This window comes from Haplochromis burtoni, unplaced genomic scaffold (genome assembly GCF_018398535.1).
Source record: "Haplochromis burtoni strain Fernald_Lab_line unplaced genomic scaffold, NCSU_Asbu1 Contig_199, whole genome shotgun sequence".
In the NCBI taxonomy this organism is placed as follows: Eukaryota; Metazoa; Chordata; class Actinopteri; order Cichliformes; family Cichlidae; genus Haplochromis; species Haplochromis burtoni.
In genome coordinates, this window is record NW_024582560.1 from 37,651 (window position 1) to 63,759 (window position 26,109).

The 26,109-nt window shown below is 40.9% G+C and overlaps 3 protein-coding genes across 3 annotated transcripts in view; all 3 read right to left on the bottom strand.

The window, feature by feature from the left end:
* The window catches only part of LOC102310578 (complement factor H-related protein 1-like), a 5,081-nt gene extending 4,719 nt beyond the window's left edge, over positions 1 to 362 (bottom strand). Inside the window, exons 1-2 of the mRNA XM_042226186.1 lie at positions 263 to 362; positions 9 to 181 (exon numbers count right to left, since the gene is read on the bottom strand). Coding sequence (XP_042082120.1) covers positions 9 to 181; positions 263 to 317 — 228 coding nt within the window. The 5' untranslated portion in view covers positions 318 to 362. The remainder of the gene's footprint in view (positions 1 to 8; positions 182 to 262) is intronic.
* A 6,704-nt stretch (positions 363 to 7,066) lies between these two features.
* Positions 7,067 to 11,189, bottom strand: LOC121815383 (complement factor H-like). Its single transcript, XM_042226187.1, has 9 exons — positions 11,054 to 11,189; positions 10,764 to 10,952; positions 10,076 to 10,252; positions 9,816 to 9,992; positions 9,044 to 9,106; positions 8,921 to 8,962; positions 8,053 to 8,213; positions 7,416 to 7,444; positions 7,067 to 7,312 (listed from the first exon to the last, which is right to left on the bottom strand). Exons 1-9 carry the CDS (start codon positions 11,109 to 11,111, stop codon positions 7,300 to 7,302), a joined length of 909 nt encoding a protein of 302 aa, XP_042082121.1. The 5' UTR covers positions 11,112 to 11,189; the 3' UTR covers positions 7,067 to 7,299.
* Positions 11,190 to 16,893: 5,704 nt separating this feature from the next.
* LOC102310788 (complement factor H) lies at positions 16,894 to 21,015 on the bottom strand. Its single transcript, XM_042226188.1, has 8 exons — positions 20,880 to 21,015; positions 20,590 to 20,778; positions 19,902 to 20,078; positions 19,642 to 19,818; positions 18,870 to 18,932; positions 18,747 to 18,788; positions 17,878 to 18,039; positions 16,894 to 17,361 (listed from the first exon to the last, which is right to left on the bottom strand). Exons 1-8 carry the CDS (start codon positions 20,935 to 20,937, stop codon positions 17,300 to 17,302), a joined length of 930 nt encoding a protein of 309 aa, XP_042082122.1. The 5' UTR covers positions 20,938 to 21,015; the 3' UTR covers positions 16,894 to 17,299.
* Between the last annotated feature and the right edge of the window lie 5,094 nt (positions 21,016 to 26,109).

Here is a 26,109-nt window from a genome sequence, read left to right on the forward strand (position 1 = left end):
AGCTGATGAGACCATTTTCCATTGTGACATGTGCTGGTTGCCCACCAACCCTTCATTGCTAGCGTACGTCCTTCGTTGCAGGTGTAGCTCAGCTTGGTGCCCTGAGAGTAAGTCTCTTGCTTTGGGGCAAAGAAGCCACCGTCCAGTGTGGGAGCATCACAGGCCTGTGTGGTGCTCTGTGCTGAAACACAACACTGAAGTAAGTGCAAAACATTATCAACCAGTGTAAATGTTTGTCTGTGAAGTTACTTGTTGTTCTCACCGTGCAGCACTCCAGGAAACCAAAGAAGAGCAAATGCAAAATATTTGATGCACATTTTTAAATCGTCCAACAACAAAGCAGCACCAGCAGTTAAAGGTAATCCACAGTGAGAACCAGCTACTTATCACAACTGTCACCCGAAAGTTTGTGCAATCACCTTGGCCCTTCCCATTTTGTGGGATGGAAAAAAGTTCGTACACATCCAAAACAACTTTTGAGAAAGAACGGGAGAAAAAATACTGTTTTCCCACAAACTTTTACTCAGATATGTGGTCTTTTTTTTTATTGAGGTTCTTTTTAAACATGAATAAAAGAAATATGGGAAAAATCTCAGCAACATCTATTTTTCATTGATTTTATTCATCACACATTGGTTCGTATGTTTGGAGCAGTTCTGAGCATTTTCCCTGAAGCCAACAAGAATCATTTACTTTGAAACATCAAATCAATGAAACTATTTACTGTCCAAATTTCAAAGTCACTTCCCGGACTCGATGGATCAGAGGCTGTATGTTTGACCTGATTGTGCAATTTATTCAGCTGCTTCTAAAAGTATATCTAACATTGCTAACATTTTTATGGTTTCCATCAAAGTTTACACACTACTTGAAATGACTGCGTAAGAAACATATATCTGTGTAGTAAGAAGCAATGATAATGTGGGTGATATATTCACTGTGTACATGACTCTAATGTGAGGATTAATGCAAGAAGTCAAAGTGATGCAGTTGAACCTTGGTGAGGTAAATAAAGTCACATTACTCCACCATTTTATTTTAAGCGAGCATCATTAAATTGCTAGGCTAGCATCGTGGTGAATGGAGGTGTAAGACTGGACTCATATTCTCTGCTCTAATACATCCCAAAGGTGTTCTGTCAGATTGAGGTCATGACTGTGAAGGTCAAAGTTGCTCATCTATGTCTTTATGGACCTTGCTTTCTGCACTGGTGCGCAGTCCTGTTCGAACAAGAAGCCTGTTCCATGAAACCTCTACGTGCTGTTCTTGAGCTGATCTAAAGCCGTCATGAAGGTTGGAGGTCTGTAACGATAAACTCTACAGAAAGTTGGTGACCTCTGCTGACTGTGTGCCTCAGCATTTGCTGGCCCCTTCTGTGTTTTTACGTGGTCTACCACTTTGTGGTTGAGTTGCTGTTGTTCCCAATCACTTCCACTTTGTTATAATACCACTGACAGCAGAGTGTAAAATATTTAATTGTGAAGAAATTTCACAACTGGACGTGTTGCACGGGTGGTACATCCTATCATATCACTGAGCTCTTGTGAGCGACTCATTCTTTCAAAAATGTTTGTAGACGTCTGGGTGCTGGATTTTATACACCTGTGGCCAAGTTTATTTGAGAAAAAGTTCAAGTATGCACTCTGTGACACTTCTAACAGGCCACAGTTTAACAGCCATACGTTTAAAACTTTAATGTCACAAATCTATTTTTCACTGCATTGTGGACAAATGCAGTACACAAAAACAAACAAACTGAAAAACAGATATAATGTGGAGGTACGTAATAACGACAGGAGAGGTCTCAGTGTCTCACTCCAACTTTATTAACTGACTCTCAGAACTTCACATATAGTAAGCGCCAAAATCTCCACCCCAACACTTCCCTTCAACTTGGGTGTGAGTGGAGCCACCTGGTGGTCCGCCACACATACCCCCCCGCTGAACACACAGTTAGGTCTCTATTCAGTCCAGGACCCTGGGTCTAAGCAAACGACCCGAACGACTGAACCTGGGAGGGAGAGAACAGGCAGAGGAAGGTCCATCCTGTGAACGAGGCTGGTGAAGGCGAGCAGGAAAGGCAGGAGGAGGCTCAAACGCCGGTGGTCCGGGGGTAGTCCTGGGGGGAAAACCAGAGTCTGTCAACCCCATCGAAGGAGGGCGGCCACGGCGAGGGGCCTGGGCCGGCACTACATTACTGTCCGGAAGAACATGTGCAGGTTTAAGTCTGTCAACACACACAGTCTCCCTTCGACCCCCAAAATCCAAAACAAAATGTTTCTGGCCCGGTTCAATAACCCTGAATGGGCCGTCATACAGCGGCCGCAGCGGTGTCCTGTGGGCATCGTGCCTGACAAAAACAAACTTAGCAGTCTCTAAAGTCTTTGGAACAAAGGTGTCAGGCACGCAATGGTGCACCGGACCAGGAACCCGAAGCGAGTGCAAAAGCGGGTTGAGAGATAGCACCGATGGATCGAAGCAGGGAGGAGGATTTTCGGGCAAGAATTCTCCAGGCACGCGGAGGGGCTGACCAAACACTAGCTCAGCTGGGGAAGCGCCGAGATCCTCCTTAACCGCAGAGCGCAGCCCAAGCAAAACCCACGGGAGGCGGTCAACCCAATTGCCATCCTTTAAGGAGGCGCGAAAAGCAGCGCCGACGCCCATTCCTTAACAGATTTGCGAAGGCCTGGCCAAACAAATTTAGAGCTGACCAGTTTAACAGAGGCCCGGACCCCTGGATGAGAGAGAGCATGTACCGAGTCAAAAACTTGACGACGCCAGGAAGCGGGAACCACTGGGCGAGGGCGGCCGGTGGAAACGTCACAGACGAGGAGGGGACCACCGTCCTGCACGGGTCTGTCCTCTAGTATGAGGCCCGTCTGGGTGGATTTAAGCGCGAGGATGTCCGGGTCACCGCTCTGATCGGCAGCCATGGCGGAGTAGTCTATGCCGAGAAAGACGGGAGAAACCAGCGCACGGGACAAACAGTCAGCCACATGATTGGATTTACCAGCCACGTGCCGAATGTCCGTGGTAAACTCAGAAATGGCTGCCAACTGGCGCTGCTGGCGTGCACTCCATGGATCAGAAACCTTGGACATGGCAAACGTCAAGGGTTTGTGGTCCACGTATGCGGTAAAGTGACGACCCTCGAGAAAAAACCGGAAATGACGAGTCGCCAGGTGGAGCGCCAGTAGCTCCCTGTCAAAAACGCTGTAATTGCGTTCGCTGTCACGTAGCGTACGGCTGAAAAAGGCGAGCGGTTGCCAGACACCCGAGATTCGCTGTTCCAGCACCGCACCCACCGCTATGTCCGACGCATCGGTGGTCAACGCAATCGGCGCTGAGGGGGATGGGTGGGCCAGAAGGGCAGCATTAGCTAACGCTGACTTAGCATCAGAAAACGCTTGGATGCTTTCCGGAAACCAGTCAACGGAGTCATTAGCTTTCTTACCTTTTAACGCCCCATAAAGGGGCTTCAGCAGATGTGCCGCTCTGGGGAGAAAACGGTTGTAAAAATTCACCATCCCCAAAAATTCCTGCAGTGCCTTAACATTCGTGGGACGCGGAAATTCCGAAACAGCTCGGACTTTGTCAGGCAACGGAACCGCGCCCTCGGCGGAAATACGGTGCCCAAGGAAATCGAGAACGGGCAACCCAAACTGGCATTTAGACGGATTAATAATCAGTCCATGCTCCGCCAAACGCTGAAAAACCTGACGCAGATGGAACATGTGCTGCTCCTTCGAGCTGCTGGCCACCAGTATATCATCAAGATATACAAAAACAAAGGGCAGCCCGCGCAAGACCGAGTCCATCAACCGCTGGAAGGTTTGGGCGGCACCTTTCAGGCCAAACGGCATGCGCAGAAACTCGAAAAGGCCGAAAGGTGTAATTACGGCGGTTTTGGGGACATCCTCCGCGCGCACGGGAACCTGGTGATATCCCCGTACCAAATCGATCTTCGAAAAAACCGAGGTCCCCGCAAGATGGGCGGAAAAATCTTGGATGTGGGGAATGGGATAACGATCGTTCTCTGTGACATTATTAAGACGGCGGAAATCCCCACAAGGTCGCCACCGACCATCAGATTTAGGCACCATGTGTAACGGAGAAGCCCAGGCACTGTTCGAACGCTGCACGATGCCCAGACGCTCCATGGTGAAGAGAAATCCTCCGTCATCCGCGCCCAGCAAGGACAGCATGCTCTCCATGAGCTCGAGAGCGGTGCCGTCGCCCAGGCCCGCGAGGGAAAGGAGTTTCTCGGCCCGCTCAGCATCAGAGAGGGAGTAACGCCGCAGCAGCAGCGCCTTGAGGGCGGCGTACTTGCCTTGGGCTGGGGGGTCCCGGAGGAGAGTCATCACGCGGCGGGTTGACAGCGGGTCAAGTGAGGCCACCACATGGTGGTATTTAGTATCGTCGGCTGAAACTCCACGAAGAGCAAACTGAGCTTCTACGTGCACGAACCATGAAGGAGGATCGTGAAGCCAAAAATCCGGCAATTTAAGCGCCACAGCAAACGCAGCCATCGGCGATGCTTCCAGGCCGGAGCTGGCTTTGTCATCGAGCCTTAGCATGTTCGCTACAGGGGTCACCAATGTGGAGGTATGTAATAACGACAGGAGAGGTCTCAGTGTCTCACTCCAACTTTATTAACTGACTCTCAGAACTTCACATATAGTAAGCGCCAAAATCTCCACCCCAGCACTTCCCTTCAACTTGGGTGTGAGTGGAGCCACCTGGTTGTCCGCCACAATACAATGGTTTTCTTATTTCTTCTTCTGCCTTTCAAGATGCACTGTAATAATTTCAGTTAAGTGCAGGCAGCAGCCTCAAGCAGAGAAGCCCACACCTCCCTCTCCCCAGCCACCTCCTCCAGCTTGTCCGGGGGAACACCAAGGTGTTCCCAGGCCAGGCCGAGAGATATAATCTCTCCAGCGTGTCCTGGGTCTGCCCCGGGGCCTCCTCCCTGGGACATGCCCGGAACACCTCACCCAGGAGGCATCCTTGTCACCGATGTGCTCCATCTTAGTCACTGTGAGCTTATGCATTAGGGCCCAAATGCAGGACTCAGAGGCTGCCATGATTTGAAAAAAATGAAATGAAGATCAAACTGAGGCCAATTTGCGAAGGTAGCAGCAAAACGAGAACATAGAATATTGAATGAAGTTGCCATGTTATGAGCAGAAAGAGGTGCTGGGCTGATCCAAGGGTGAGAGAAGGATACACCCTGGACAGGTAATCAGTCTGTCTGCAATTGTGGCGTATAAATTCAATTCAATTCACAACAACAGTTTCCTCAAGGCTCATTTTACATTTTTACACTTACACCTACGTTATCATGTGTATGTTCAGTAAGGACAATCTGTAAGTGTTCATCTGTCTGCTTTCTTGGCTGTTTGGCTGCTAGTCTCTTCATCACGTCACTTCCACTTTTTCACGGTGTCCTAGTCAGTGCTGACATCATTGCTCCAGTCCAATCATCTAATCTGATCTAATTGCTTTTACTTTTTCACACAAGGGCAGGGGGGTTTGAATAGCTTTATATCTCTTAATAAATGAAATCGTCATTTACAAACTGGATTTTGTATTTACTCAGGCTATGTGCAATATTAAAATATGAAAATGCTTTTTCACAGTATTGTTCCTGCATGTTTTAAGAATACTGTATTTCAGGGTTTACACATAAAAATTCAACCTTTATGCTGAGTCTAAGAAATCATTGTCCTGTTAACATAAATTACAAATTGTAAATTAATGTCAAAAGTGTTGGGAAAAGTGGTTTTGTTATGAATTCTTCTCAAATGAGATACAGCAACTATTTCAGTCAGACTTCAGAGCTTTTCATGTTCCTGAAAAAGATTTGTTGAAGGTGATCAATTATTTGTGACTCACATTAGATTCAGGAGATATCACAGCCCTCATTCTTTTGGACATTAGCTGCTTTCTGCTTTTGATATTGTGAAGCACAAGAATCTTTGGGCTTGGCTCAAATGCTGGGTTGGATATAAGAACTTTCTCTGTGTCTGATGGTCAGTTCTTTAAATCTTCTGCTCCTGTTTTTTGTGTGTTTCTTGGACCAGGACACCAAATGAGGGTTTTGTGCTGTCACAGACTGTTTGAAAATGTCAACCTGTGACAACTGTTAACTGTGTAAATTATAAAGTGTAATAATTCTGTTTAAATATTTCCCGAGATTATTTTCATGTTGGCTTAAAATAAAATATCTCCCTATGCTCTTACTGTCACGGCTGGCGGGGTGAGCCGTGTGGTGTTGGAGGAAAAGGAGGACCCAAAATGCAGCAGTGACTGATGATTCGAGTGACATTTATTTACAAGTGGTGGAGTGGCAAAAACAGGCAGTGAGGCATGACAAAACAACTGAAGAAACCTAAACTGGGAGAACTAAATGACAAACCTGAGAGCATACAAAAGGGGTGCGGGGCAGAGACAGGAACAAAACACCATAGAACGCAGACGAGCCGACAATGAACACAGGCCGACACCCACTAAATATACACACACGAGGTAATCACACACAGGAGGGAAGAACAGCTGAACCCAATACACATGATGACCGGAGGAGACAAGCTGAACACAATGACAACAGACACAGACCTTCAGAATAGAACAGGAAATCCAGAACACGAGCCTTCAAAGTAAAGCAGGAAACACACAGACTGATTTACAACACAACACGGGGACATGAACAGAGCACCGAGGACAGACACAGGTAGGGCTGATAAAACACTAAACTTCAGGTTCAACCCTAAACTAATACAAAATCAGAATAAACACAAGGCACAAAAATGAACTTCAAGGAAACACAAAACGCTGGGTCAAAATGATCCAGGACCATGACACTTACTGCATCTTCTGCATGCTTGTATGCACAATCTTATTCTTTTGGTCACTAACCAAAGCCAACACCATTATGAAGTAAAACAAATCAATAAACTTGTTCCTGTCTGTTTCCGTTATTGTTATTTATTAAACAACATTTTGATGTGCATAGTAAAAGAACTGTTCTACACAGTTAGCAGACAAAGCAATACAAAGACGTCTCTGATGATGAAACATTTTATTCAGACCTCAGCCAGCCATCGACACTTTATGGATTCAGTGTGCACATCATGTACTGAGTGCATGAAAAGTTCAAATCATTTATGGACAGTTTGGTGTTTAAAGAACAATCAGCCCCAAAACTGGACAAAGAAAAGAAACATGTTTCATTGTTGCTCTGCAGGTTCTGGTTGAAGTGTTTCAGAAAGGTTGTGCTGTCAGTAGGGTTCTCTGACTCTATGCAGTCAGGCTGATTAAAACACAAACAAACAACAGCTGAGTAAAAAACATCAAGCACATTTATTTCAAAGAAACTATATTTGTTTGAAAATAAATCAAAGAATAACACTTACATAATATTGAAATTGAGATGCAGTACAGCCTAAACAAGAAGCAGATAGTTTGTCAGTTAGAAGCTCAGATCCATAAACTTTATCAGTGAGGACTGATTCACTGCATTCAAAGATAAACCTGTGGAGGAAAATCCTCTCTGTTCTTAAAGAGCCAGACTGCTTTTATTCCTCATGTTTTACTTTTATTCCATATTAACATTTGTTGAACTTACTTCATTGTGTGTTTTGTAACCATAACAAACTGTTTTGTGGTGATTTGGGGGCAACTGGAACAAGTGTGGATGCTGCACACTAAATCACTTTGTTCCTGTGATAAAGAGTGAATCTCCTGCTTTGTGTGATGTGCTGGGACGAAGGCAGGTAGATGAGTTTGGCTGTTGGAAGCTGGGGACAACTCTACATAATACAACATGAAGTGAATGTGTCATTCCTATAGACAAACTTCAGCTGCAGCTTTTAACAAATCAGCAATGCTCTTTCAGTGTGTTCCTGTGTGGGAAATCTTTATTTTTTTATTTTTCTTTCACTATTTCTCTCGTTTGTGTATCAGGTCCCAGAGAAGAAATTTTCATACATGTTTGCTGCTAAAGGAAAATAGAAACTGAAAGAGTTAAAATGTAAAGAGATAAATACTTACATGTGGCCAAATATATTCTTCTGTTAGCACACTGAACTTTATATGTCTGTGTCTTCCAGTACAAGAAAAATATTTTTTTTCTCCTTCCCACATGTTTTCAAGTTCAGCTACTGCAACACCATAATGAGCATATCTAGTAGCATTCATTACACAGAACGCTCCTGCAATAAAATCAAAAAACAGTAAGAAGAATTTTTAGGTAGTATTTTTAATAAACTTTTGGAGTAAAAATTATTTTTTGAATTTTGATGTCCAGTGGTTCCTCTACCTGATGAGAGCAGATAACTCATTAGTTATATGGTACATGCTGCATTGATTTCATAAAGACATGGACTGCAAGGCAAATACACACTCATTCATATCTTATTTATGTCTAAAACCTGCCTCCACCTGAAGGTTGTCCCCCACTGACAGCGGGGTCGTGCTGTCCTCTGCCCATTCCCCCCAATGGTTGGTGACAAGAAGAGGTCACAGCACAAATGGCAACAGTTCATATTTTTAACCTACTCATTTAAGTCGTGAGTTTTATTCAGGTTTTCTTTCAGGTAAAAAAAAAAGTTAAAAAAAAAAAATGTAAAAATGTAATGGGTCAGAAGCACAAAGGGCTGTTTTATTAACATGGAGAATAATGAGATGATAACTTAGAGCTTCCTCAGATCTGTGATAAGGGTTGGGGTGAAAATTGAAGCCAAATAATCTACTAAGTGCTCAAAATTTATTAGTTGCCGTTTTCTTTTTTAATGCTTGTCTTGCAAGTCTTGTTTCTAAATCAAAAATGAGAGTCAAAAATAAATATCTGTGTACAAAAATGTTCCAATAGTCTAAGAGATGAGATGACTGGATCCACTAATTAATATGCTTCACTTACCCTCCGGTTGTTTACCACTGCCAGCTCCACTTTCTCTTCTGTCTAAATGAAAAACATGCTTTAGATTTAAAGTATACACAAACACAGAGATGAGGTGCACGGACAAAACGATTAAAAATGTACCTCCCCCCTCAGGCTGGACGTCTGTGTCTGATGCAGGGGGTCCCTGATCTGCTGATGATTCGTCTGCAGAACCGAAGATATTATTGAGACTATTCAGCTTAAAAGCAGCTTTAATGCTAACGTGCTCTGTCACATAAACTGTTGTTTACCTGCTGACTTGCAAATGAATTCAGAGCACAATTCAAGTAACAGTGGCAATCCTATCAGATTTATTCTCAAATTTTATACAAATTTTCAAACAAGACAAAAGTCCTACATCATTTCAGTTACTGCTGATAAAAGGTGTGGTTGTCATCCTATAAAAACTAAGCAGCCCATGTAAAGAAGAAAAAAGACCCCAAAAAAGGTAAATCTTCCCTGTTATGATGCTGACAGAATGTTGCCAAAGTAAAGCTTAATGTCTCTCAGACCTGGACTGCATTTATATAATTATATGGATTTTTATTTTTTCCACTTTCAATTTAGTGAGACCTTGTTGTATTTATTATGCAGCTTTTGTTTTGTTTGTTTGTTTTGAATTGCAGGGTTCATTTTTATTGTCATAAGCAGAAATAAATATTCTTGCAGGTCATTTGTCATCTTGCAACATTTGATCAACCTGCACCAGGAAAAAGTAAACAAAAAGCTGTCCCAAAGTGCAACTGCAATTTCAAAAGCCAATAATTCAGTTTCTACACATGCTGTGCATGAATCTCTTCTGATTAACGTACATATAGAAACTGGTTCCTTATAAACTTTGAGAAAAAATAAAATGAATTTTTTACACACTTACTGCATGTTGGCCCTGCAGTCCATTGTCCACGTTCACAAAAGATATTGTTGCCCTCTCGAGTATAACCTTCTTCACATTCATACTGCACTTCTGAACCTTCAGAAAACACCTCCTTGTATTGATGAATTATGACTGCATGAGAGATTTTTGGAGGCTCACTGCATGAATCCCTCCTTCCTGTGAGGAACAAAAAAACCTGTCATGAAGGTGACGAAGGTGGTGAGAAAGTGATTTGTTTGTGTGGGATCTGGCAGACTTACTCTCACAGACAGGCAAAGGGCTCCAGGTTCCACTTCTACACCTGGGGCTACGGTTGTCTTTGCGTTCATATCCATCGTCACATTGTACGAAAATAGAGTCCCGTTCTTTGTACCAACCGTCTTTTGCTTTATCATATTTTCCATGAGGTATTGTTGGGGGGAGGCAGGCATTTTGAGCTGAAGAAGATAAAAAACAACAAACTCATTTGATGACTTTCTTTAAACTGTATTTTACTTGTTTTCATATTATTCTTGTCCTCTAATTGATTCAAGATTCTTTATTTGTCACATGCATAGTTATACGACTACAACACGCAGTGAAATGTATCCTGACACGCTCCTCGATTGTTCTGATTTAGGACCCTGTTCTGTAAACAGAAGAAAGTAATATCACTCGTCAGACTCACACTAAGCTGTCAAGTAATTGCTGGGTTTGGTATGCATTACATTACTGTGTACTTTTAAATATTATACTACATATTAGAGTACAATTTAATAAAACAAATAACAAATAAGGATAATTTTTTATGGCTTCAAACTGAATGCATTACTTCTTTCATACAACAGCATCACTCCACATTGTTCTTTTAATGAACAGCTAACTGATGGTATTGAATAAAGTTCGCACTCCTGCAGATTTGTAGCGTCTAACTGAAACAAATTTGTTGAGATATTACTGAACACTTACCTATACACTGTGGTTTATGAACCCAATTCCCATCTTCACATCTGCTTGTCGCCCACCAACCCTCCACCACCGGTTTCCGTCCAGAATCACAAGCGTAAGTGAGCTCTTCTTTAAGAAAGTAAGTCTCTTTTTCAGGGACATAATAACCCCCATCCAGCACAGGAGCCCTGCAGACATTTTCATTTTGTGCTGAAAAAGTGATGAACAAGTAAGCAACTAGAGGAAAATGCACTTTTTAAAAATGTGTTTTTAAGTATGAAAATAGCAGGAAGTGAATTTAATATTCTTACCATGCGTCACTCCTGCAAACCAAATCAGAAGCACAAATCCAAGATAGCGCGCACACATCCTGTCAGGAGCTCAAATACTGCAGAGTAACGCAACAAACATGAGAGCACAGAGACGAGATAAAATCAGAGGTGGTTAATAATTATTTACGGAAACTCCCCCAAAATCTAACCATGCCTCTGCCCACATGCCCAAATGGAGCAAGCATCTAAAATCCAGTAAACTGGAGGGAAAAGTCAAACCTGTAGAGTTACATTTTTTCTTCCTTCAAATTGATTTCAGACGCACAGGAAAACTGTACGAGGAGGAACGTACTGACCAGCATTGCAAAAATACTTGCTTCTGTACAATTATAGTTGCAGACTCTCTGTGCACCTTTAGTTTGAGCTTCTAATTTCTAATTTAATGTTGACTTTTGGTTTTATAACTGTAATGCCAGCGTGTCTGTGTTTGTATGCGTGTGTGTGTGTGTGTGGTGGGCTGGGTTACTCTATATATCGTCCAGGATTCAGCCTTGTTTGGAACAGCTCTCACAACAGTTTGTTTAGAGTGCGCATTTCAAAATGATTTCCCGGACTGCCGTGATCAGAGGTCACGGTTTTGTTGTTTTGAAATACCAAACACAGCCAAGCCAAAGGTCAGGCTGGAGTAACACAGGTGAAAGGCAAAAAAGTGAAAACATGTTATAAAATAAGGAGGAATAATGATTTAGGGTTAGATTATTACTGATGACTGTAATGCGATCCTTTAGTTTGTGTGTGATCACCATCTCCTGGATCTTCATGGGCTCTGCATTAAAGTGCTGGTGGGAAAATTGGATTTCTGGCTATAATTTCAAATGGCAAAGAAAACATAAAACATCCCATAAAAGAGCAAATATTTTTAACAGCGAATATGTTGACATCATTTTGTGTCACATGACATATGTAAAGGTTGTCCTGCTTTGACCTTATTCGCTGCTTCTGCTCCAACAAATTCAACTGATGTCATCAAATTAATCAGTTAAATATTATATATGTGCAATGCTGTAATACTTAGCTCAGGACAAGCATAGCAATGCTAGAGCTTGACCTGTAACTGCACACATTAGTACAAAAACTGAGGCTCAGCATCAGCCACTTGATGTTAGCTGACCCTGCAGATCCAATGATAGGATTTGTATAGAAAACAATGGCTGAATGAAAGCACTTTACCACCTTTACATTTTAATGAGGAGATTTTAGGATGGTACATTCTCAAAGAAAGGCAGGAAAATAAATGTATCATAATGTCATGCTCTTGGTTGATTTGAGTGTTTTTAAATGCATCTGTATTCTCGCATCGCCCTTTTTCTCCCTGTTGATGATCCAGGGAACATCTTCAGGCAACATTTCTGTTACTACTTTTGATTCTAATGAATCTGTAACTTTCTAATTTCAGGGCTGGAAAATGGCATACATGGTGTTTCAAAACGAGAAGAAATGAAAGAGCACAACTTCACTCTCTGAGCTGCTTTTTTGGGATACTCCTTTATTTATTTATTTCATGGAAAAAGCTCTGCTATGATTTGAACATTACTTTTAAGTTCCTGAAACGGGTTCAAAGCTGCAGACAGACGCTGAGAACAAAAGAACACCAGTTGCACAGAAGCATCGACAATGTGTGAAAAATATATTTGTATCCAGCGGAAACGGCTGACACTCAAAAACAACATTTTGCATGCATCCATCCATTTTCTTCTGCGCATGCGATTCAGGGTCGCTGACAGGCCGGAGCCTATCGCAACTGTCGCAGGGCGAGAGGCAGGGTACACCCCGCACAGGTCACCAGCCAGTCACAAGGCCACAGAGGGGCCAACACGCTCAGATGTTCACATCTTGCCAATTTAGAATCACCAGTTAATATTTAATTGTCACTTTTGTAAAATCAATAAATAAAAATCATTCACTGTGAAAAAAAGAAAATAAATTGCGAGTAGAGTTTGATGGAAAGAATAGTCCAGACACTTCAATTTGATCCAAGGATCTGCTGGAAAATCTGCATCTCAGTGCCAAATTGCATGCATTTCCAGTCACAAAGAGACAAATTTAACTGGGATGGGAAGTGTTCCAAGTGTTCCAGCCTTTGCTGTCCAAAACGAACACTAGGGTGGAATAAACGGACTCAATGATCCTTTTCCTTCTAGTTGCATCCACTCCTTCAGCCAGCACTCTATTCTCTGCCTTGTAGGCGCTTACTAACTATCACACATGTTCAAAGTCGAATAGCAGGAAAATAAGATGTTCAGTGTCTTGCTCAAGAACACTTCAGACTGAAGAATCAAATCACCAACCCTCCAAAAAGGTGGAGGAGCCACTCTACTCCTGTGCACAGCAAAACAATTGTTTGCCAATGAACATATAAGAAAACATTGGATTTTCCCTCTGGATAGTTATGTGAGAGAATCAAAAATCAGACTTTCAGTAGGATAATAATACTAATCTTAAATCCATGGCTCAAAAAGAAGAAAGGGGAAGATAATGTGGGTGATATATTCACTGTGTACATGACTCTAATGTGAGGATTAATGCAAGAAGTCAAAGTGATGCAGTTGAACCTTGGTGAGGTAAATAAAGTCACATTACTCCACCATTTTATTTTAAGCGAGCATCATTAAATTGCTAGGCTAGCATCGTGGTGAATGGAGGTGTAAGACTGGACTCCTATTCTCTGCTCTAATACATCCCAAAGGTGTTCTGTCAGATTGAGGTCATGACTGTGAAGGTCAAAGTTGCTCATCTATGTCTTTATGGACCTTGCTTTCTGCACTGGTGCGCAGTCCTGTTCGAACAAGAAGCCTGTTCCATGAAACCTCTACGTGCTGTTCTTGAGCTGATCTAAAGCCGTCATGAAGGTTGGAGGTCTGTAACGATAAACTCTACAGAAAGTTGGTGACCTCTGCTGACTGTGTGCCTCAGCATTTGCTGGCCCCTTCTGTGTTTTTACGTGGTCTACCACTTTGTGGTTGAGTTGCTGTTGTTCCCAATCACTTCCACTTTGTTATAATACCACTGACAGCAGAGTGTAAAATATTTAATTGTGAAGAAATTTCACAACTGGACGTGTTGCATGGGTGGTACATCCTATCATATCACTGAGCTCTTGTGAGCGACTCATTCTTTCAAAAATGTTTGTAGACGTCTGGGTGCTGGATTTTATACACCTGTGGCCAAGTTTATTTGAGAAAAAGTTCAAGTATGCACTCTGTGACACTTCTAACAGGCCACAGTTTAACAGCCATACGTTTAAAACTTTAATGTCACAAATCTATTTTTCACTGCATTGTGGACAAATGCAGTACACAAAAACAAACAAACTGAAAAACAGATATAATGTGGAGGTACGTAATAACGACAGGAAAGGTCTCAGTGTCTCACTCCAACTTTATTAACTGACTCTCAGAACTTCACATATAGTAAGCGCCAAAATCTCCACCCCAGCACTTCCCTTCAACTTGGGTGTGAGTGGAGCCACCTGGTTGTCCGCCACAATACAATGGTTTTCTTATTTCTTCTTCTGCCTTTCAAGATGCACTGTAATAATTTCAGTTAAGTGCAGGCAGCAGCCTCAGCAGAGAAGCCCACACCTCCCTTGCCCCAGCCACCTCCTCTACCTTGTCTGGGGGAACACCAAGGTGTTCCCAGGCCAGGCTGAGAGGTGTAATCTCTCCAGCGTGTCCTGGGTCTGCCCCAGGGCCTCCATCCATTGGGACATGCCCGGAACACCTCACCCAGGAGGCATCCTTGTCAGTCCTGGCATGTGAAATATTTCTCCATCTTAGTCACTGTGAGCTTATGCATTAGGGCCCAAATGCAGGACTCAGAGGCTGCCATGATTTGAAAAAAATGAAATGAAGATCAAACTGAGGCCAATTTGCGAAGGTAGCAGCAAAACGAGAACATAGAATATTGAATGAAGTTGCCATGTTATGAGCAGAAAGAGGTGCTGGGCTGATCCAAGGGTGAGAGAAGGATACACCCTGGACAGGTAATCAGTCTGTCTGCAATTGTGGCGTATAAATTCAATTCAATTCACAACAACAGTTTCCTCAAGGCTCATTTTACATTTTTACACTTACACCTACGTTATCATGTGTATGTTCAGTAAGGACAATCTGTAAGTGTTCATCTGTCTGCTTTCTTGGCTGTTTGGCTGCTAGTCTCTTCATCACGTCACTTCCACTTTTTCACGGTGTCCTAGTCAGTGCTGACATCATTGCTCCAGTCCAATCATCTAATCTGATCTAATTGCTTTTACTTTTTCACACAAGGGCAGGGGGGTTTGAATAGCTTTATATCTCTTAATAAATGAAATCGTCATTTACAAACTGGATTTTGTATTTACTCAGGCTATGTGCAATATTAAAATATGAAAATGCTTTTTCACAGTATTGTTCCTGCATGTTTTAAGAATACTGTATTTCAGGGTTTACACATAAAAATTCAACCTTTATGCTGAGTCTAAGAAATCATTGTCCTGTTAACATAAATTACAAATTGTAAATTAATGTCAAAAGTGTTGGGAAAAGTGGTTTTGTTATGACTTCTTCTCAAATGAGATACAGCAACTATTTCAGTCAGACTTCAGAGCTTTTCATGTTCTTGAAAAAGATTTGTTGAAGGTGATCAATTATTTGTGACTCACATTAGATTCAGGAGATATCACAGCCCTCATTCTTTTGGACATTAGCTGCTTTCTGCTTTTGATATTGTGAAGCACAAGAATCTTTGGGCTTGGCTCAAATGTTGGGTTGGATATAAGAACTTTCTTTGTCTGATGGTCAGTTTATCAAATCTTCTGCTCCTGTTTCTTGGACCAGGACACCAAATGAGGGTTTTGTGCCATCACAGACCTCTGACATTTTAAGCCTAAATATCAGTTGGACACATATCTACTAAAAATCTGTGTTTAAATATAAATGTGTTAATAATATCTGTTTAAATTATTTCCCGAGATTATTTTCATGTTGGCTTAAAATAAAATATCTCCCTATGCTCTTACTGTCACGGCTGGCGGGGTGAGCCGTGTGGTGTTGGAGGAAAAGGAGGACCCAAAATGCAGCAGTGACTGATGATTCGAGTGACATTTATTTACAAGTGGTGGAGTGGCAAAAACAGGCAGTGAGGCATGACAAAACAACTGAAGAAACCTAAACTGGGAGAACTAAATGACAAACCTGAGAGCATACAAAAGGGGTGCGGGGCAGAGACAGGAACAAAACACCATAGAACGCAGACGAGCCGACAATGAACACAGGCCGACACCCACTAAATATACACACACGAGGTAATCACACACAGGAGGGAAGAACAGCTGAACCCAATACACATGATGACCGGAGGAGACAAGCTGAACACAATGACAACAGACACAGACCTTCAGAATAGAACAGGAAATCCAGAACACGAGCCTTCAAAGTAAAGCAGGAAACACACAGACTGATTTACAACACAACACGGGGACATGAACAGAGCACCGAGGACAGACACAAGTAGGGCTGATAAAACACTAAACTTCAGGTTCAACCCTAAACTAATACAAAATCAGAATAAACACAAGGCACAAAAATGAATTTCAAGGAAACACAAAACGCTGGGTCAAAATGATCCAGGACCATGACACTTACTGCATCTTCTGCATGCTTGTATGCACAATCTTATTCTTTTGGTCACTAACCAAAGCCAACACCATTATGAAGTAAAACAAATCAATAAACTTGTTCCTGTCTGTTTCCGTTATTGTTATTTATTAAATAATATTTTGATGTGCATAGTAAAAGAACTGTTCTACACAGTTAGCAGACAAAGCAATACAAAGACGTCTCTGATGATGAAACATTTTATTCAGACCTCAGCCAGCCATCGACACTTTATGGATTCAGTGTGCACATCATGTACTGAGTGCATGAAAAGTTCAAATCATTTATGGACAGTTTGGTGTTTAAAGAACAATCAGCCCCAAAACTGGACAAAGAAAAGAAACATGTTTCATTGTTGCTCTGCAGGTTCTGGTTGAAGTGTTTCAGAAAGGTTGTGTTGTCAGTTGGGTTCTCTGACTCTATTGCAGTCAGGCTGATTAAAACACAAACAAACAACAGCTGAGTAAAAAACATCAAGCACATTTATTTCAAAGAAACTATATTTGTTTGAAAATAAATCAAAGAATAACACTTACATAATATTGAAATTGATTTGCATTACAGCCTAAACAAGAAGCAGATAGTTTGTCAGTTAGAAGCTCAGATCCATAAACTTTATCAGTGAGGACTGATTCACTGCATTCAAAGATAAACCTGTGGAGGAAAATCCTCTCTGTTCTTAAAGAGCCAGACTGCTTTTATTCCTCATGTTTTACTTTTATTCCATATTAACATTTGTTGAACTTACTTCATTGTGTGTTTTGTAACCATAACAAACTGTTTTGTGGTGATTTGGGGGCAACTGGAACAAGTGTGGATGCTGCACACTAAATCACTTTGTTCCTGTGATAAAGAGTGAATCTCCTGCTTTTTGTGATGTGCTGGGACAAAGGTAGATAGAGGAGTTTGGCTGTTGGAAGCTGGGAATGACTCTCCATACAACAACATGAAGCGGGGGTGTCATTCCTATAGACAAACATCAGCTGCAGCTTTTAACAAATCAGCAATGCTAGGTTTCTATTTCAATATGTTCCTGTGTGGGAAATTTTATTTACTTTTCTTTCACTATTCCTCTTGTTTGTGTATCAGATCCCAGAGAAGAAATTTTGTTTGCTGCCAAACAAAAAAAAGAAACTCAAAGAGTTAAAATGTAAAGAGATAAATACTTACATCTGGTGAAATCTAGCCTTCTGTTAGTACACCGAACATGGATATATTTGTCTCTTGCAGTACAAGGAAAATATTTTCTTTGTCCTTCCCACATGTTTTCAGGTTCAGCTGCAGCAACACCATAATGAGCATATCTAGTAGCATTCATTACACAGAACGCTCCTGCAATAAAATCAAAAAACAGTAAGAAGAATTTTTAGGTAGTATTTTTAATAAACTTTTGGAGTAAAAATTATTTTTTGAATTTTGATGTCCAGTGGTTCCTCTACCTGATGAGAGCAGATAACTCATTAGTTATATGGTACATGCTGCATTGATTTCATAAAGACATGGACTGCAAGGCAAATACACACTCATTCATATCTTATTTATGTCTAAAACCTGCCTCCACCTGAAGGTTGTCCCCCACTGACAGCGGGGTCGTGCTGTCCTCTGCCCATTCCCCCCAATGGTTGGTGACAAGAAGAGGTCACAGCACAAATGGCAACAGTTCATATTTTTAACCTACTCATTTAAGTCGTGAGTTTTATTCAGGTTTTCTTTCAGGTAAAAAAAAAAGTTAAAAAAAAAAAATGTAAAAATGTAATGGGTCAGAAGCACAAAGGGCTGTTTTATTAACATGGAGAATAATGAGATGATAACTTAGAGCTTCCTCAGATCTGTGATAAGGGTTGGGGTGAAAATTGAAGCCAAATAATCTACTAAGTGCTCAAAATTTATTAGTTGCCGTTTTCTTTTTTAATGCTTGTCTTGCAAGTCTTGTTTCTAAATCAAAAATGAGAGTCAAAAATAAATATCTGTGTACAAAAATGTTCCAATAGTCTAAGAGATGAGATGACTGGATCCACTAATTAATATGCTTCACTTACCCTCCGGTTGTTTACCACTGCCAGCTCCACTTTCTCTTCTGTCTAAATGAAAAACATGCTTTAGATTTAAAGTATACACAAACACAGAGATGAGGTGCACGGACAAAACGATTAAAAATGTACCTCCCCCCTCAGGCTGGACGTCTGTGTCTGATGCAGGGGGTCCCTGATCTGCTGATGATTCGTCTGCAGAACCGAAGATATTATTGAGACTATTCAGCTTAAAAGCAGCTTTAATGCTAACGTGCTCTGTCACATAAACTGTTGTTTACCTGCTGACTTGCAAATGAATTCAGAGCACAATTCAAGTAACAGTGGCAATCCTATCAGATTTATTCTCAAATTTTATACAAATTTTCAAACAAGACAAAAGTCCTACATCATTTCAGTTACTGCTGATAAAAGGTGTGGTTGTCATCCTATAAAAACTAAGCAGCCCATGTAAAGAAGAAAAAAGACCCCAAAAAAGGTAAATCTTCCCTGTTATGATGCTGACAGAATGTTGCCAAAGTAAAGCTTAATGTCTCTCAGACCTGGACTGCATTTATATAATTATATGGATTTTTATTTTTTCCACTTTCAATTTAGTGAGACCTTGTTGTATTTATTATGCAGCTTTTGTTTTGTTTGTTTGTTTTGAATTGCAGGGTTCATTTTTATTGTCATAAGCAGAAATAAATATTCTTGCAGGTCATTTGTCATCTTGCAACATTTGATCAACCTGCACCAGGAAAAAGTAAACAAAAAGCTGTCCCAAAGTGCAACTGCAATTTCAAAAGCCAATAATTCAGTTTCTACACATGCTGTGCATGAATCTCTTCTGATTAACGTACATATAGAAACTGGTTCCTTATAAACTTTGAGAAAAAATAAAATGAATTTTTTACACACTTACTGCATGTTGGCCCTGCAGTCCATTGTCCACGTTCACAAAAGATATTGTTGCCCTCTCGAGTATAACCTTCTTCACATTCATACTGCACTTCTGAACCTTCAGAAAACACCTCCTTGTATTGATGAATTATGACTGCATGAGAGATTTTTGGAGGCTCACTGCATGAATCCCTCCTTCCTGTGAGGAACAAAAAAACCTGTCATGAAGGTGACGAAGGTGGTGAGAAAGTGATTTGTTTGTGTGGGATCTGGCAGACTTACTCTCACAGACAGGCAAAGGGCTCCAGGTTCCACTTCTACACCTGGGGCTACGGTTGTCTTTGCGTTCATATCCATCGTCACATTGTACGAAAATAGAGTCCCGTTCTTTGTACCAACCGTCTTTTGCTTTATCATATTTTCCATGAGGTATTGTTGGGGGGAGGCAGGCATTTTGAGCTGAAGAAGATAAAAAACAACAAACTCATTTGATGACTTTCTTTAAACTGTATTTTACTTGTTTTCATATTATTCTTGTCCTCTAATTGATTCAAGATTCTTTATTTGTCACATGCATAGTTATACGACTACAACACGCAGTGAAATGTATCCTGACACGCTCCTCGATTGTTCTGATTTAGGACCCTGTTCTGTAAACAGAAGAAAGTAATATCACTCGTCAGACTCACACTAAGCTGTCAAGTAATTGCTGGGTTTGGTATGCATTACATTACTGTGTACTTTTAAATATTATACTACATATTAGAGTACAATTTAATAAAACAAATAACAAATAAGGATAATTTTTTATGGCTTCAAACTGAATGCATTACTTCTTTCATACAACAGCATCACTCCACATTGTTCTTTTAATGAACAGCTAACTGATGGTATTGAATAAAGTTCGCACTCCTGCAGATTTGTAGCGTCTAACTGAAACAAATTTGTTGAGATATTACTGAACACTTACCTATACACTGTGGTTTATGAACCCAATTCCCATCTTCACATCTGCTTGTCGCCCACCAACCCTCCACCACCGGTTTCCGTCCAGAATCACAAGCGTAAGTGAGCTCTTCTTTAAGAAAGTAAGTCTCTTTTTCAGGGACATAATAACCCCCATCCAGCACAGGAGCCCTGCAGACATTTTCATTTTGTGCTGAAAAAGTGATGAACAAGTAAGCAACTAGAGGAAAATGCACTTTTTAAAAATGTGTTTTTAAGTATGAAAATAGCAGGAAGTGAATTTAATATTCTTACCATGCGTCACTCCTGCAAACCAAATCAGAAGCACAAATCCAAGATAGCGCGCACACATCCTGTCAGGAGCTCAAATACTGCAGAGTAACGCAACAAACATGAGAGCACAGAGACGAGATAAAATCAGAGGTGGTTAATAATTATTTACGGAAACTCCCCCAAAATCTAACCATGCCTCTGCCCACATGCCCAAATGGAGCAAGCATCTAAAATCCAGTAAACTGGAGGGAAAAGTCAAACCTGTAGAGTTACATTTTTTCTTCCTTCAAATTGATTTCAGACGCACAGGAAAACTGTACGAGGAGGAACGTACTGACCAGCATTGCAAAAATACTTGCTTCTGTACAATTATAGTTGCAGACTCTCTGTGCACCTTTAGTTTGAGCTTCTAATTTCTAATTTAATGTTGACTTTTGGTTTTATAACTGTAATGCCAGCGTGTCTGTGTTTGTATGCGTGTGTGTGTGTGTGTGGTGGGCTGGGTTACTCTATATATCGTCCAGGATTCAGCCTTGTTTGGAACAGCTCTCACAACAGTTTGTTTAGAGTGCGCATTTCAAAATGATTTCCCGGACTGCCGTGATCAGAGGTCACGGTTTTGTTGTTTTGAAATACCAAACACAGCCAAGCCAAAGGTCAGGCTGGAGTAACACAGGTGAAAGGCAAAAAAGTGAAAACATGTTATAAAATAAGGAGGAATAATGATTTAGGGTTAGATTATTACTGATGACTGTAATGCGATCCTTTAGTTTGTGTGTGATCACCATCTCCTGGATCTTCATGGGCTCTGCATTAAAGTGCTGGTGGGAAAATTGGATTTCTGGCTATAATTTCAAATGGCAAAGAAAACATAAAACATCCCATAAAAGAGCAAATATTTTTAACAGCGAATATGTTGACATCATTTTGTGTCACATGACATATGTAAAGGTTGTCCTGCTTTGACCTTATTCGCTGCTTCTGCTCCAACAAATTCAACTGATGTCATCAAATTAATCAGTTAAATATTATATATGTGCAATGCTGTAATACTTAGCTCAGGACAAGCATAGCAATGCTAGAGCTTGACCTGTAACTGCACACATTAGTACAAAAACTGAGGCTCAGCATCAGCCACTTGATGTTAGCTGACCCTGCAGATGCAATGATAGGATTTGTATAGAAAACAATGGCTGAATGAAAGCACTTTACCACCTTTACATTTTAATGAGGAGATTTTAGGATGGTACATTCTCAAAGAAAGGCAGGAAAATAAATGTATCATAATGTCATGCTCTTGGTTGATTTGAGTGTTTTTAAATGCATCTGTATTCTCGCATCGCCCTTTTTCTCCCTGTTGATGATCCAGGGAACATCTTCAGGCAACATTTCTGTTACTACTTTTGATTCTAATGAATCTGTAACTTTCTAATTTCAGGGCTGGAAAATGGCATACATGGTGTTTCAAAACGAGAAGAAATGAAAGAGCACAATTTCACTCTCTGAGCTGCTTTTTTGGGATACTCCTTTATTTATTTATTTCATGGAAAAAGCTCTGCTATGATTTGAACATTACTTTTAAGTTCCTGAAACGGGTTCAAAGCTGCAGACAGACGCTGAGAACAAAAGAACACCAGTTGCACAGAAGCATCGACAATGTGTGAAAAATATATTTGTATCCAGCGGAAACGGCTGACACTCAAAAACAACATTTTGCATGCATCCATCCATTTTCTTCTGCGCATGCGATTCAGGGTCGCTGACAGGCCGGAGCCTATCGCAACTGTCGCAGGGCGAGAGGCAGGGTACACCCCGCACAGGTCACCAGCCAGTCACAAGGCCACAGAGGGGCCAACATGCTCAGATGTTCACATCTTGCCAATTTAGAATCACCAGTTAATATTTAATTGTCACTTTTGTAAAATCAATAAATAAAAATCATTCACTGTGAAAAAAAGAAAATAAATTGCGAGTAGAGTTTGATGGAAAGAATAGTCCAGACACTTCAATTTGATCCAAGGATCTGCTGGAAAATCTGCATCTCAGTGCCAAATTGCATGCATTTCCAGTCACAAAGAGACAAATTTAACTGGGATGGGAAGTGTTCCAAGTGTTCCAGCCTTTGCTGTCCAAAACGAACACTAGGGTGGAATAAACGGACTCAATGATCCTTTTCCTTCTAGTTGCATCCACTCCTTCAGCCAGCACTCTATTCTCTGCCTTGTAGGCGCTTACTAACTATCACACATGTTCAAAGTCGAATAGCAGGAAAATAAGATGTTCAGTGTCTTGCTCAAGAACACTTCAGACTGAAGAATCAAATCACCAACCCTCCAAAAAGGTGGAGGAGCCACTCTACTCCTGTGCACAGCAAAACAATTGTTTGCCAATGAACATATAAGAAAACATTGGATTTTCCCTCTGGATAGTTATGTGAGAGAATCAAAAATCAGACTTTCAGTAGGATAATAATACTAATCTTAAATCCATGGCTCAAAAAGAAGAAAGGGAAGTTTACTGAATGGCAAAGGTCAAAGTTAAATATTCTAACTTGTGTTCATGTAAGACGGCCTTGAAGGAAGTTTAACGAAGTGGTCAATGCAGATTGACTCCAGATGCCTCATATTTGATGTTGTGTTACCAGTCAGACAGAAACCTTTGGAGCAGCTCTTCAATCGCTCACAGTGTGGGCACTGGGTACTCTGACCGCTGCTGATCAAGTCCTCGTTGGTTCTCATTCACCTAGGAAGCATCCTCTATGTAGGTTTCATCCACCAATACAGCTGGAGGAGAAATACTGGGGTAGACAGGCCCACACTTAGTGGGATTTGCTGTAAATGAATTGCAGCTAGCCAGACGTTGAAAAAGTACAGAGATTCTGTATTTAAGTAGAAGTACAGATACTAGTGTTTAAAAATACTCCAGTAAAAGTTGAAGTACTGATTCCACTTCCTTACTCAAGTGAAAGTGAAAAAGTACTGAAATGTACTCAGAGTAAAAGTAGCTCTGTGAAACACATTTCTACCAGCTGCTTCTATGCAAAACTAACTGAACCTTGTTTTTTATTAATGTAATAAAAAAATAATATTAGGAAATGGAAATACAAACTTTATTTTAGTCTAAATTTTAATACTAGTAAATATTCTCATTTTGAATCAGTGAAGCAGAACATGAGCAGAGAAAAAAAATCTGTTTTCTGTTGGCTACGTTGTAGAGGATGACTCTGCATCTAAGCAAAAAATGAGCACAGTCAGGGGCTGAAGTGTGACTGAGCACGTGGGGGAACGCTAAAATCGTTCTTAATGGCTCAGTGTGGGCAAAAGAATCACAGCACACAATAATTCTATTGAGAGCTCCAGTAGATTTTCTTAGTGTACAGGCTGTGATCAGCTGACACAAGGTGTCAGCAGATGTTTCGTGAGTTGTTCTGGCTAATTTCCATTCTCTATACAATACACAGTTTATGCTGTCTTTATATTAGACACTATAAAGTTGGTATGAAGGTGGAATTCAGTGATTGCATCTCAGCATCATCAGTTTAACTGTGCACCGGTCACACACTGTTCTTTACTTTAAACCCATCACAGTGCAGCAAACCACAGCGAGTCTACCTCAGTTCGTTTTGCAGCAGGTTTCACAACATGAACAAAAGCATATTGTCACACGCACAAACCCGATATCCAGTTTAAAAAAACGAGGACTTACATGTAAGCTTTAAATTTCCAACACCACTGATCAGTCCTTATCTTTAAATATAAACATTTCTTCTTTCTTTCCTGTCTTTGTCATCTTTCTCCATCTCTGAGTGAAGTTCGCGCCCTTTCTTTTCTCTCCCCGTGAAAACAGCAGCTGGACCTTTAGCTCGCAACACTGTGCTACAAACTGCACACAAACTGTTCGTGTGTTTGCTGATGTTTATTGATCTGATAGAAACATTGCATTTGAAATTACCTGCCACAGCATCTTGCATATTCCCCTATGTGAAGTCTGAAAGGCCGAGGGCCGTGGGAACGAAAGTGCTTTACTGTCAGGGGACCACGATTAACAGGCAGAGCCTAAAGAGGCGACAACTCAGGTCACAAAAAAAATAAATCAATGAACCTGTGTTTGTCCCACCTGAGATGGTGTTTTGAGTTCATTTATGGAGGAGTTTGAGTGGGTTTAACAGGATTTTTGTGAATTACGTGTTTATTTTTATGTTAAAATGTTAATGTAAAATAAAATGAAACCAGCACTTATGTCACTGTGTTTTCTCATGTGCTGCTGTGTTTCTGCCCACCTGGTGGAGTCCAATACCGACTCTTCCTTTGAGCTCTTTGTTTAAGCCCTGTCAGAAATGTCGGGCTCTTCACATGTTAATAAAGCTCCTCTGTCGGCTCCTTGGTCCTGGAAGGCATGTAGGAGAATGTGGATGAATGTGGAAATCACATGCACTCTATCCAGTTTAAACATCCTCCAGTCCCAATGAGGTTATCCCTAATCCTTAGGAAGCCAATCACGGCCGTCACAGATCACTTGTTCTATACTCGTGGATTTGTTTTAGTTCGTATTTTGATTATGAAGTCATCAAACCACGAGCAGATTATTAACTGCAACAGTAAAATGTGTTAGAATTGTTTATTGTAGCTACTTTTCACAAGACATTATGTAACAGTGCTGGAGCCACACAGTAAAACTGCATCTGTGTTCAGCCTCATTAACCACACAATGTATTTCAGGTGACATGGAGAAATGAAACTAACATTAAACTACTGAGATAGAAGAATAATGAAATAAGCACTACCCACGTTCAGCAGACTGCACACAAGCACTTGTTTCTCAGAGGCTTTATTGTCTATTTTCATGTGATGTTTTAAAGCAATATTCTCCATAATTTCTCTCATCTAGCACAACACCAACAAAAAAGGAGTTTAACAAGGTCATTGCATGACCAAGACGTGTGCAGAGCTGTCAAAAACTGAACTAGGCATTGACTGCTTGACTGAGATCATTTTAACTGAGTGAGAGCAGAGGAGCAATCTAACTTAAGAACACATTTACCTGCACTCCCCTTTCTGCTCAAGGAGTTTTGGCTCTCACAGATTTGATCACATATGTACATTCAGACCACAAACACCCAAAATTTAAAAAAAAGAAAAAAAAAAAAAAAAAAAGAAATAACAACAAAAAAAGGGGAAAAAAAAAGGACTCGGTAGGGTCGGAGCTGCTGATACTTGTACCCAGAGATTCTCACGTTTTCATCAGACTAAAA

Excerpts from the sequence above, each read along its gene's own strand:
- LOC121815383 (XM_042226187.1), bottom strand. The coding sequence starts at position 11,111 with ATGTGTGCGCGCTATCTTGGATTTGTGCTTCTGATTTGGTTTGCAGGA. Across the intron at positions 10,953-11,053 it reads GTTTGCAGGAGTGACGCATG|CACAAAATGAAAATGTCTGC; the intron begins GTAAGAATATTA and ends TCACTTTTTCAG. Across the intron at positions 9,993-10,075 it reads CCCTTTGCCTGTCTGTGAGA|GAAGGAGGGATTCATGCAGT; the intron begins GTAAGTCTGCCA and ends TGTTCCTCACAG.
- LOC102310788 (XM_042226188.1), bottom strand. The coding sequence starts at position 20,937 with ATGTGTGCGCGCTATCTTGGATTTGTGCTTCTGATTTGGTTTGCAGGA. Across the intron at positions 20,079-20,589 it reads TCATAAACCACAGTGTATAG|CTCAAAATGCCTGCCTCCCC; the intron begins GTAAGTGTTCAG and ends TATCTTCTTCAG. Across the intron at positions 17,362-17,877 it reads AAGGCTAGATTTCACCAGAT|GTTTATCTTTGAATGCAGTG; the intron begins GTAAGTATTTAT and ends TTTCCTCCACAG.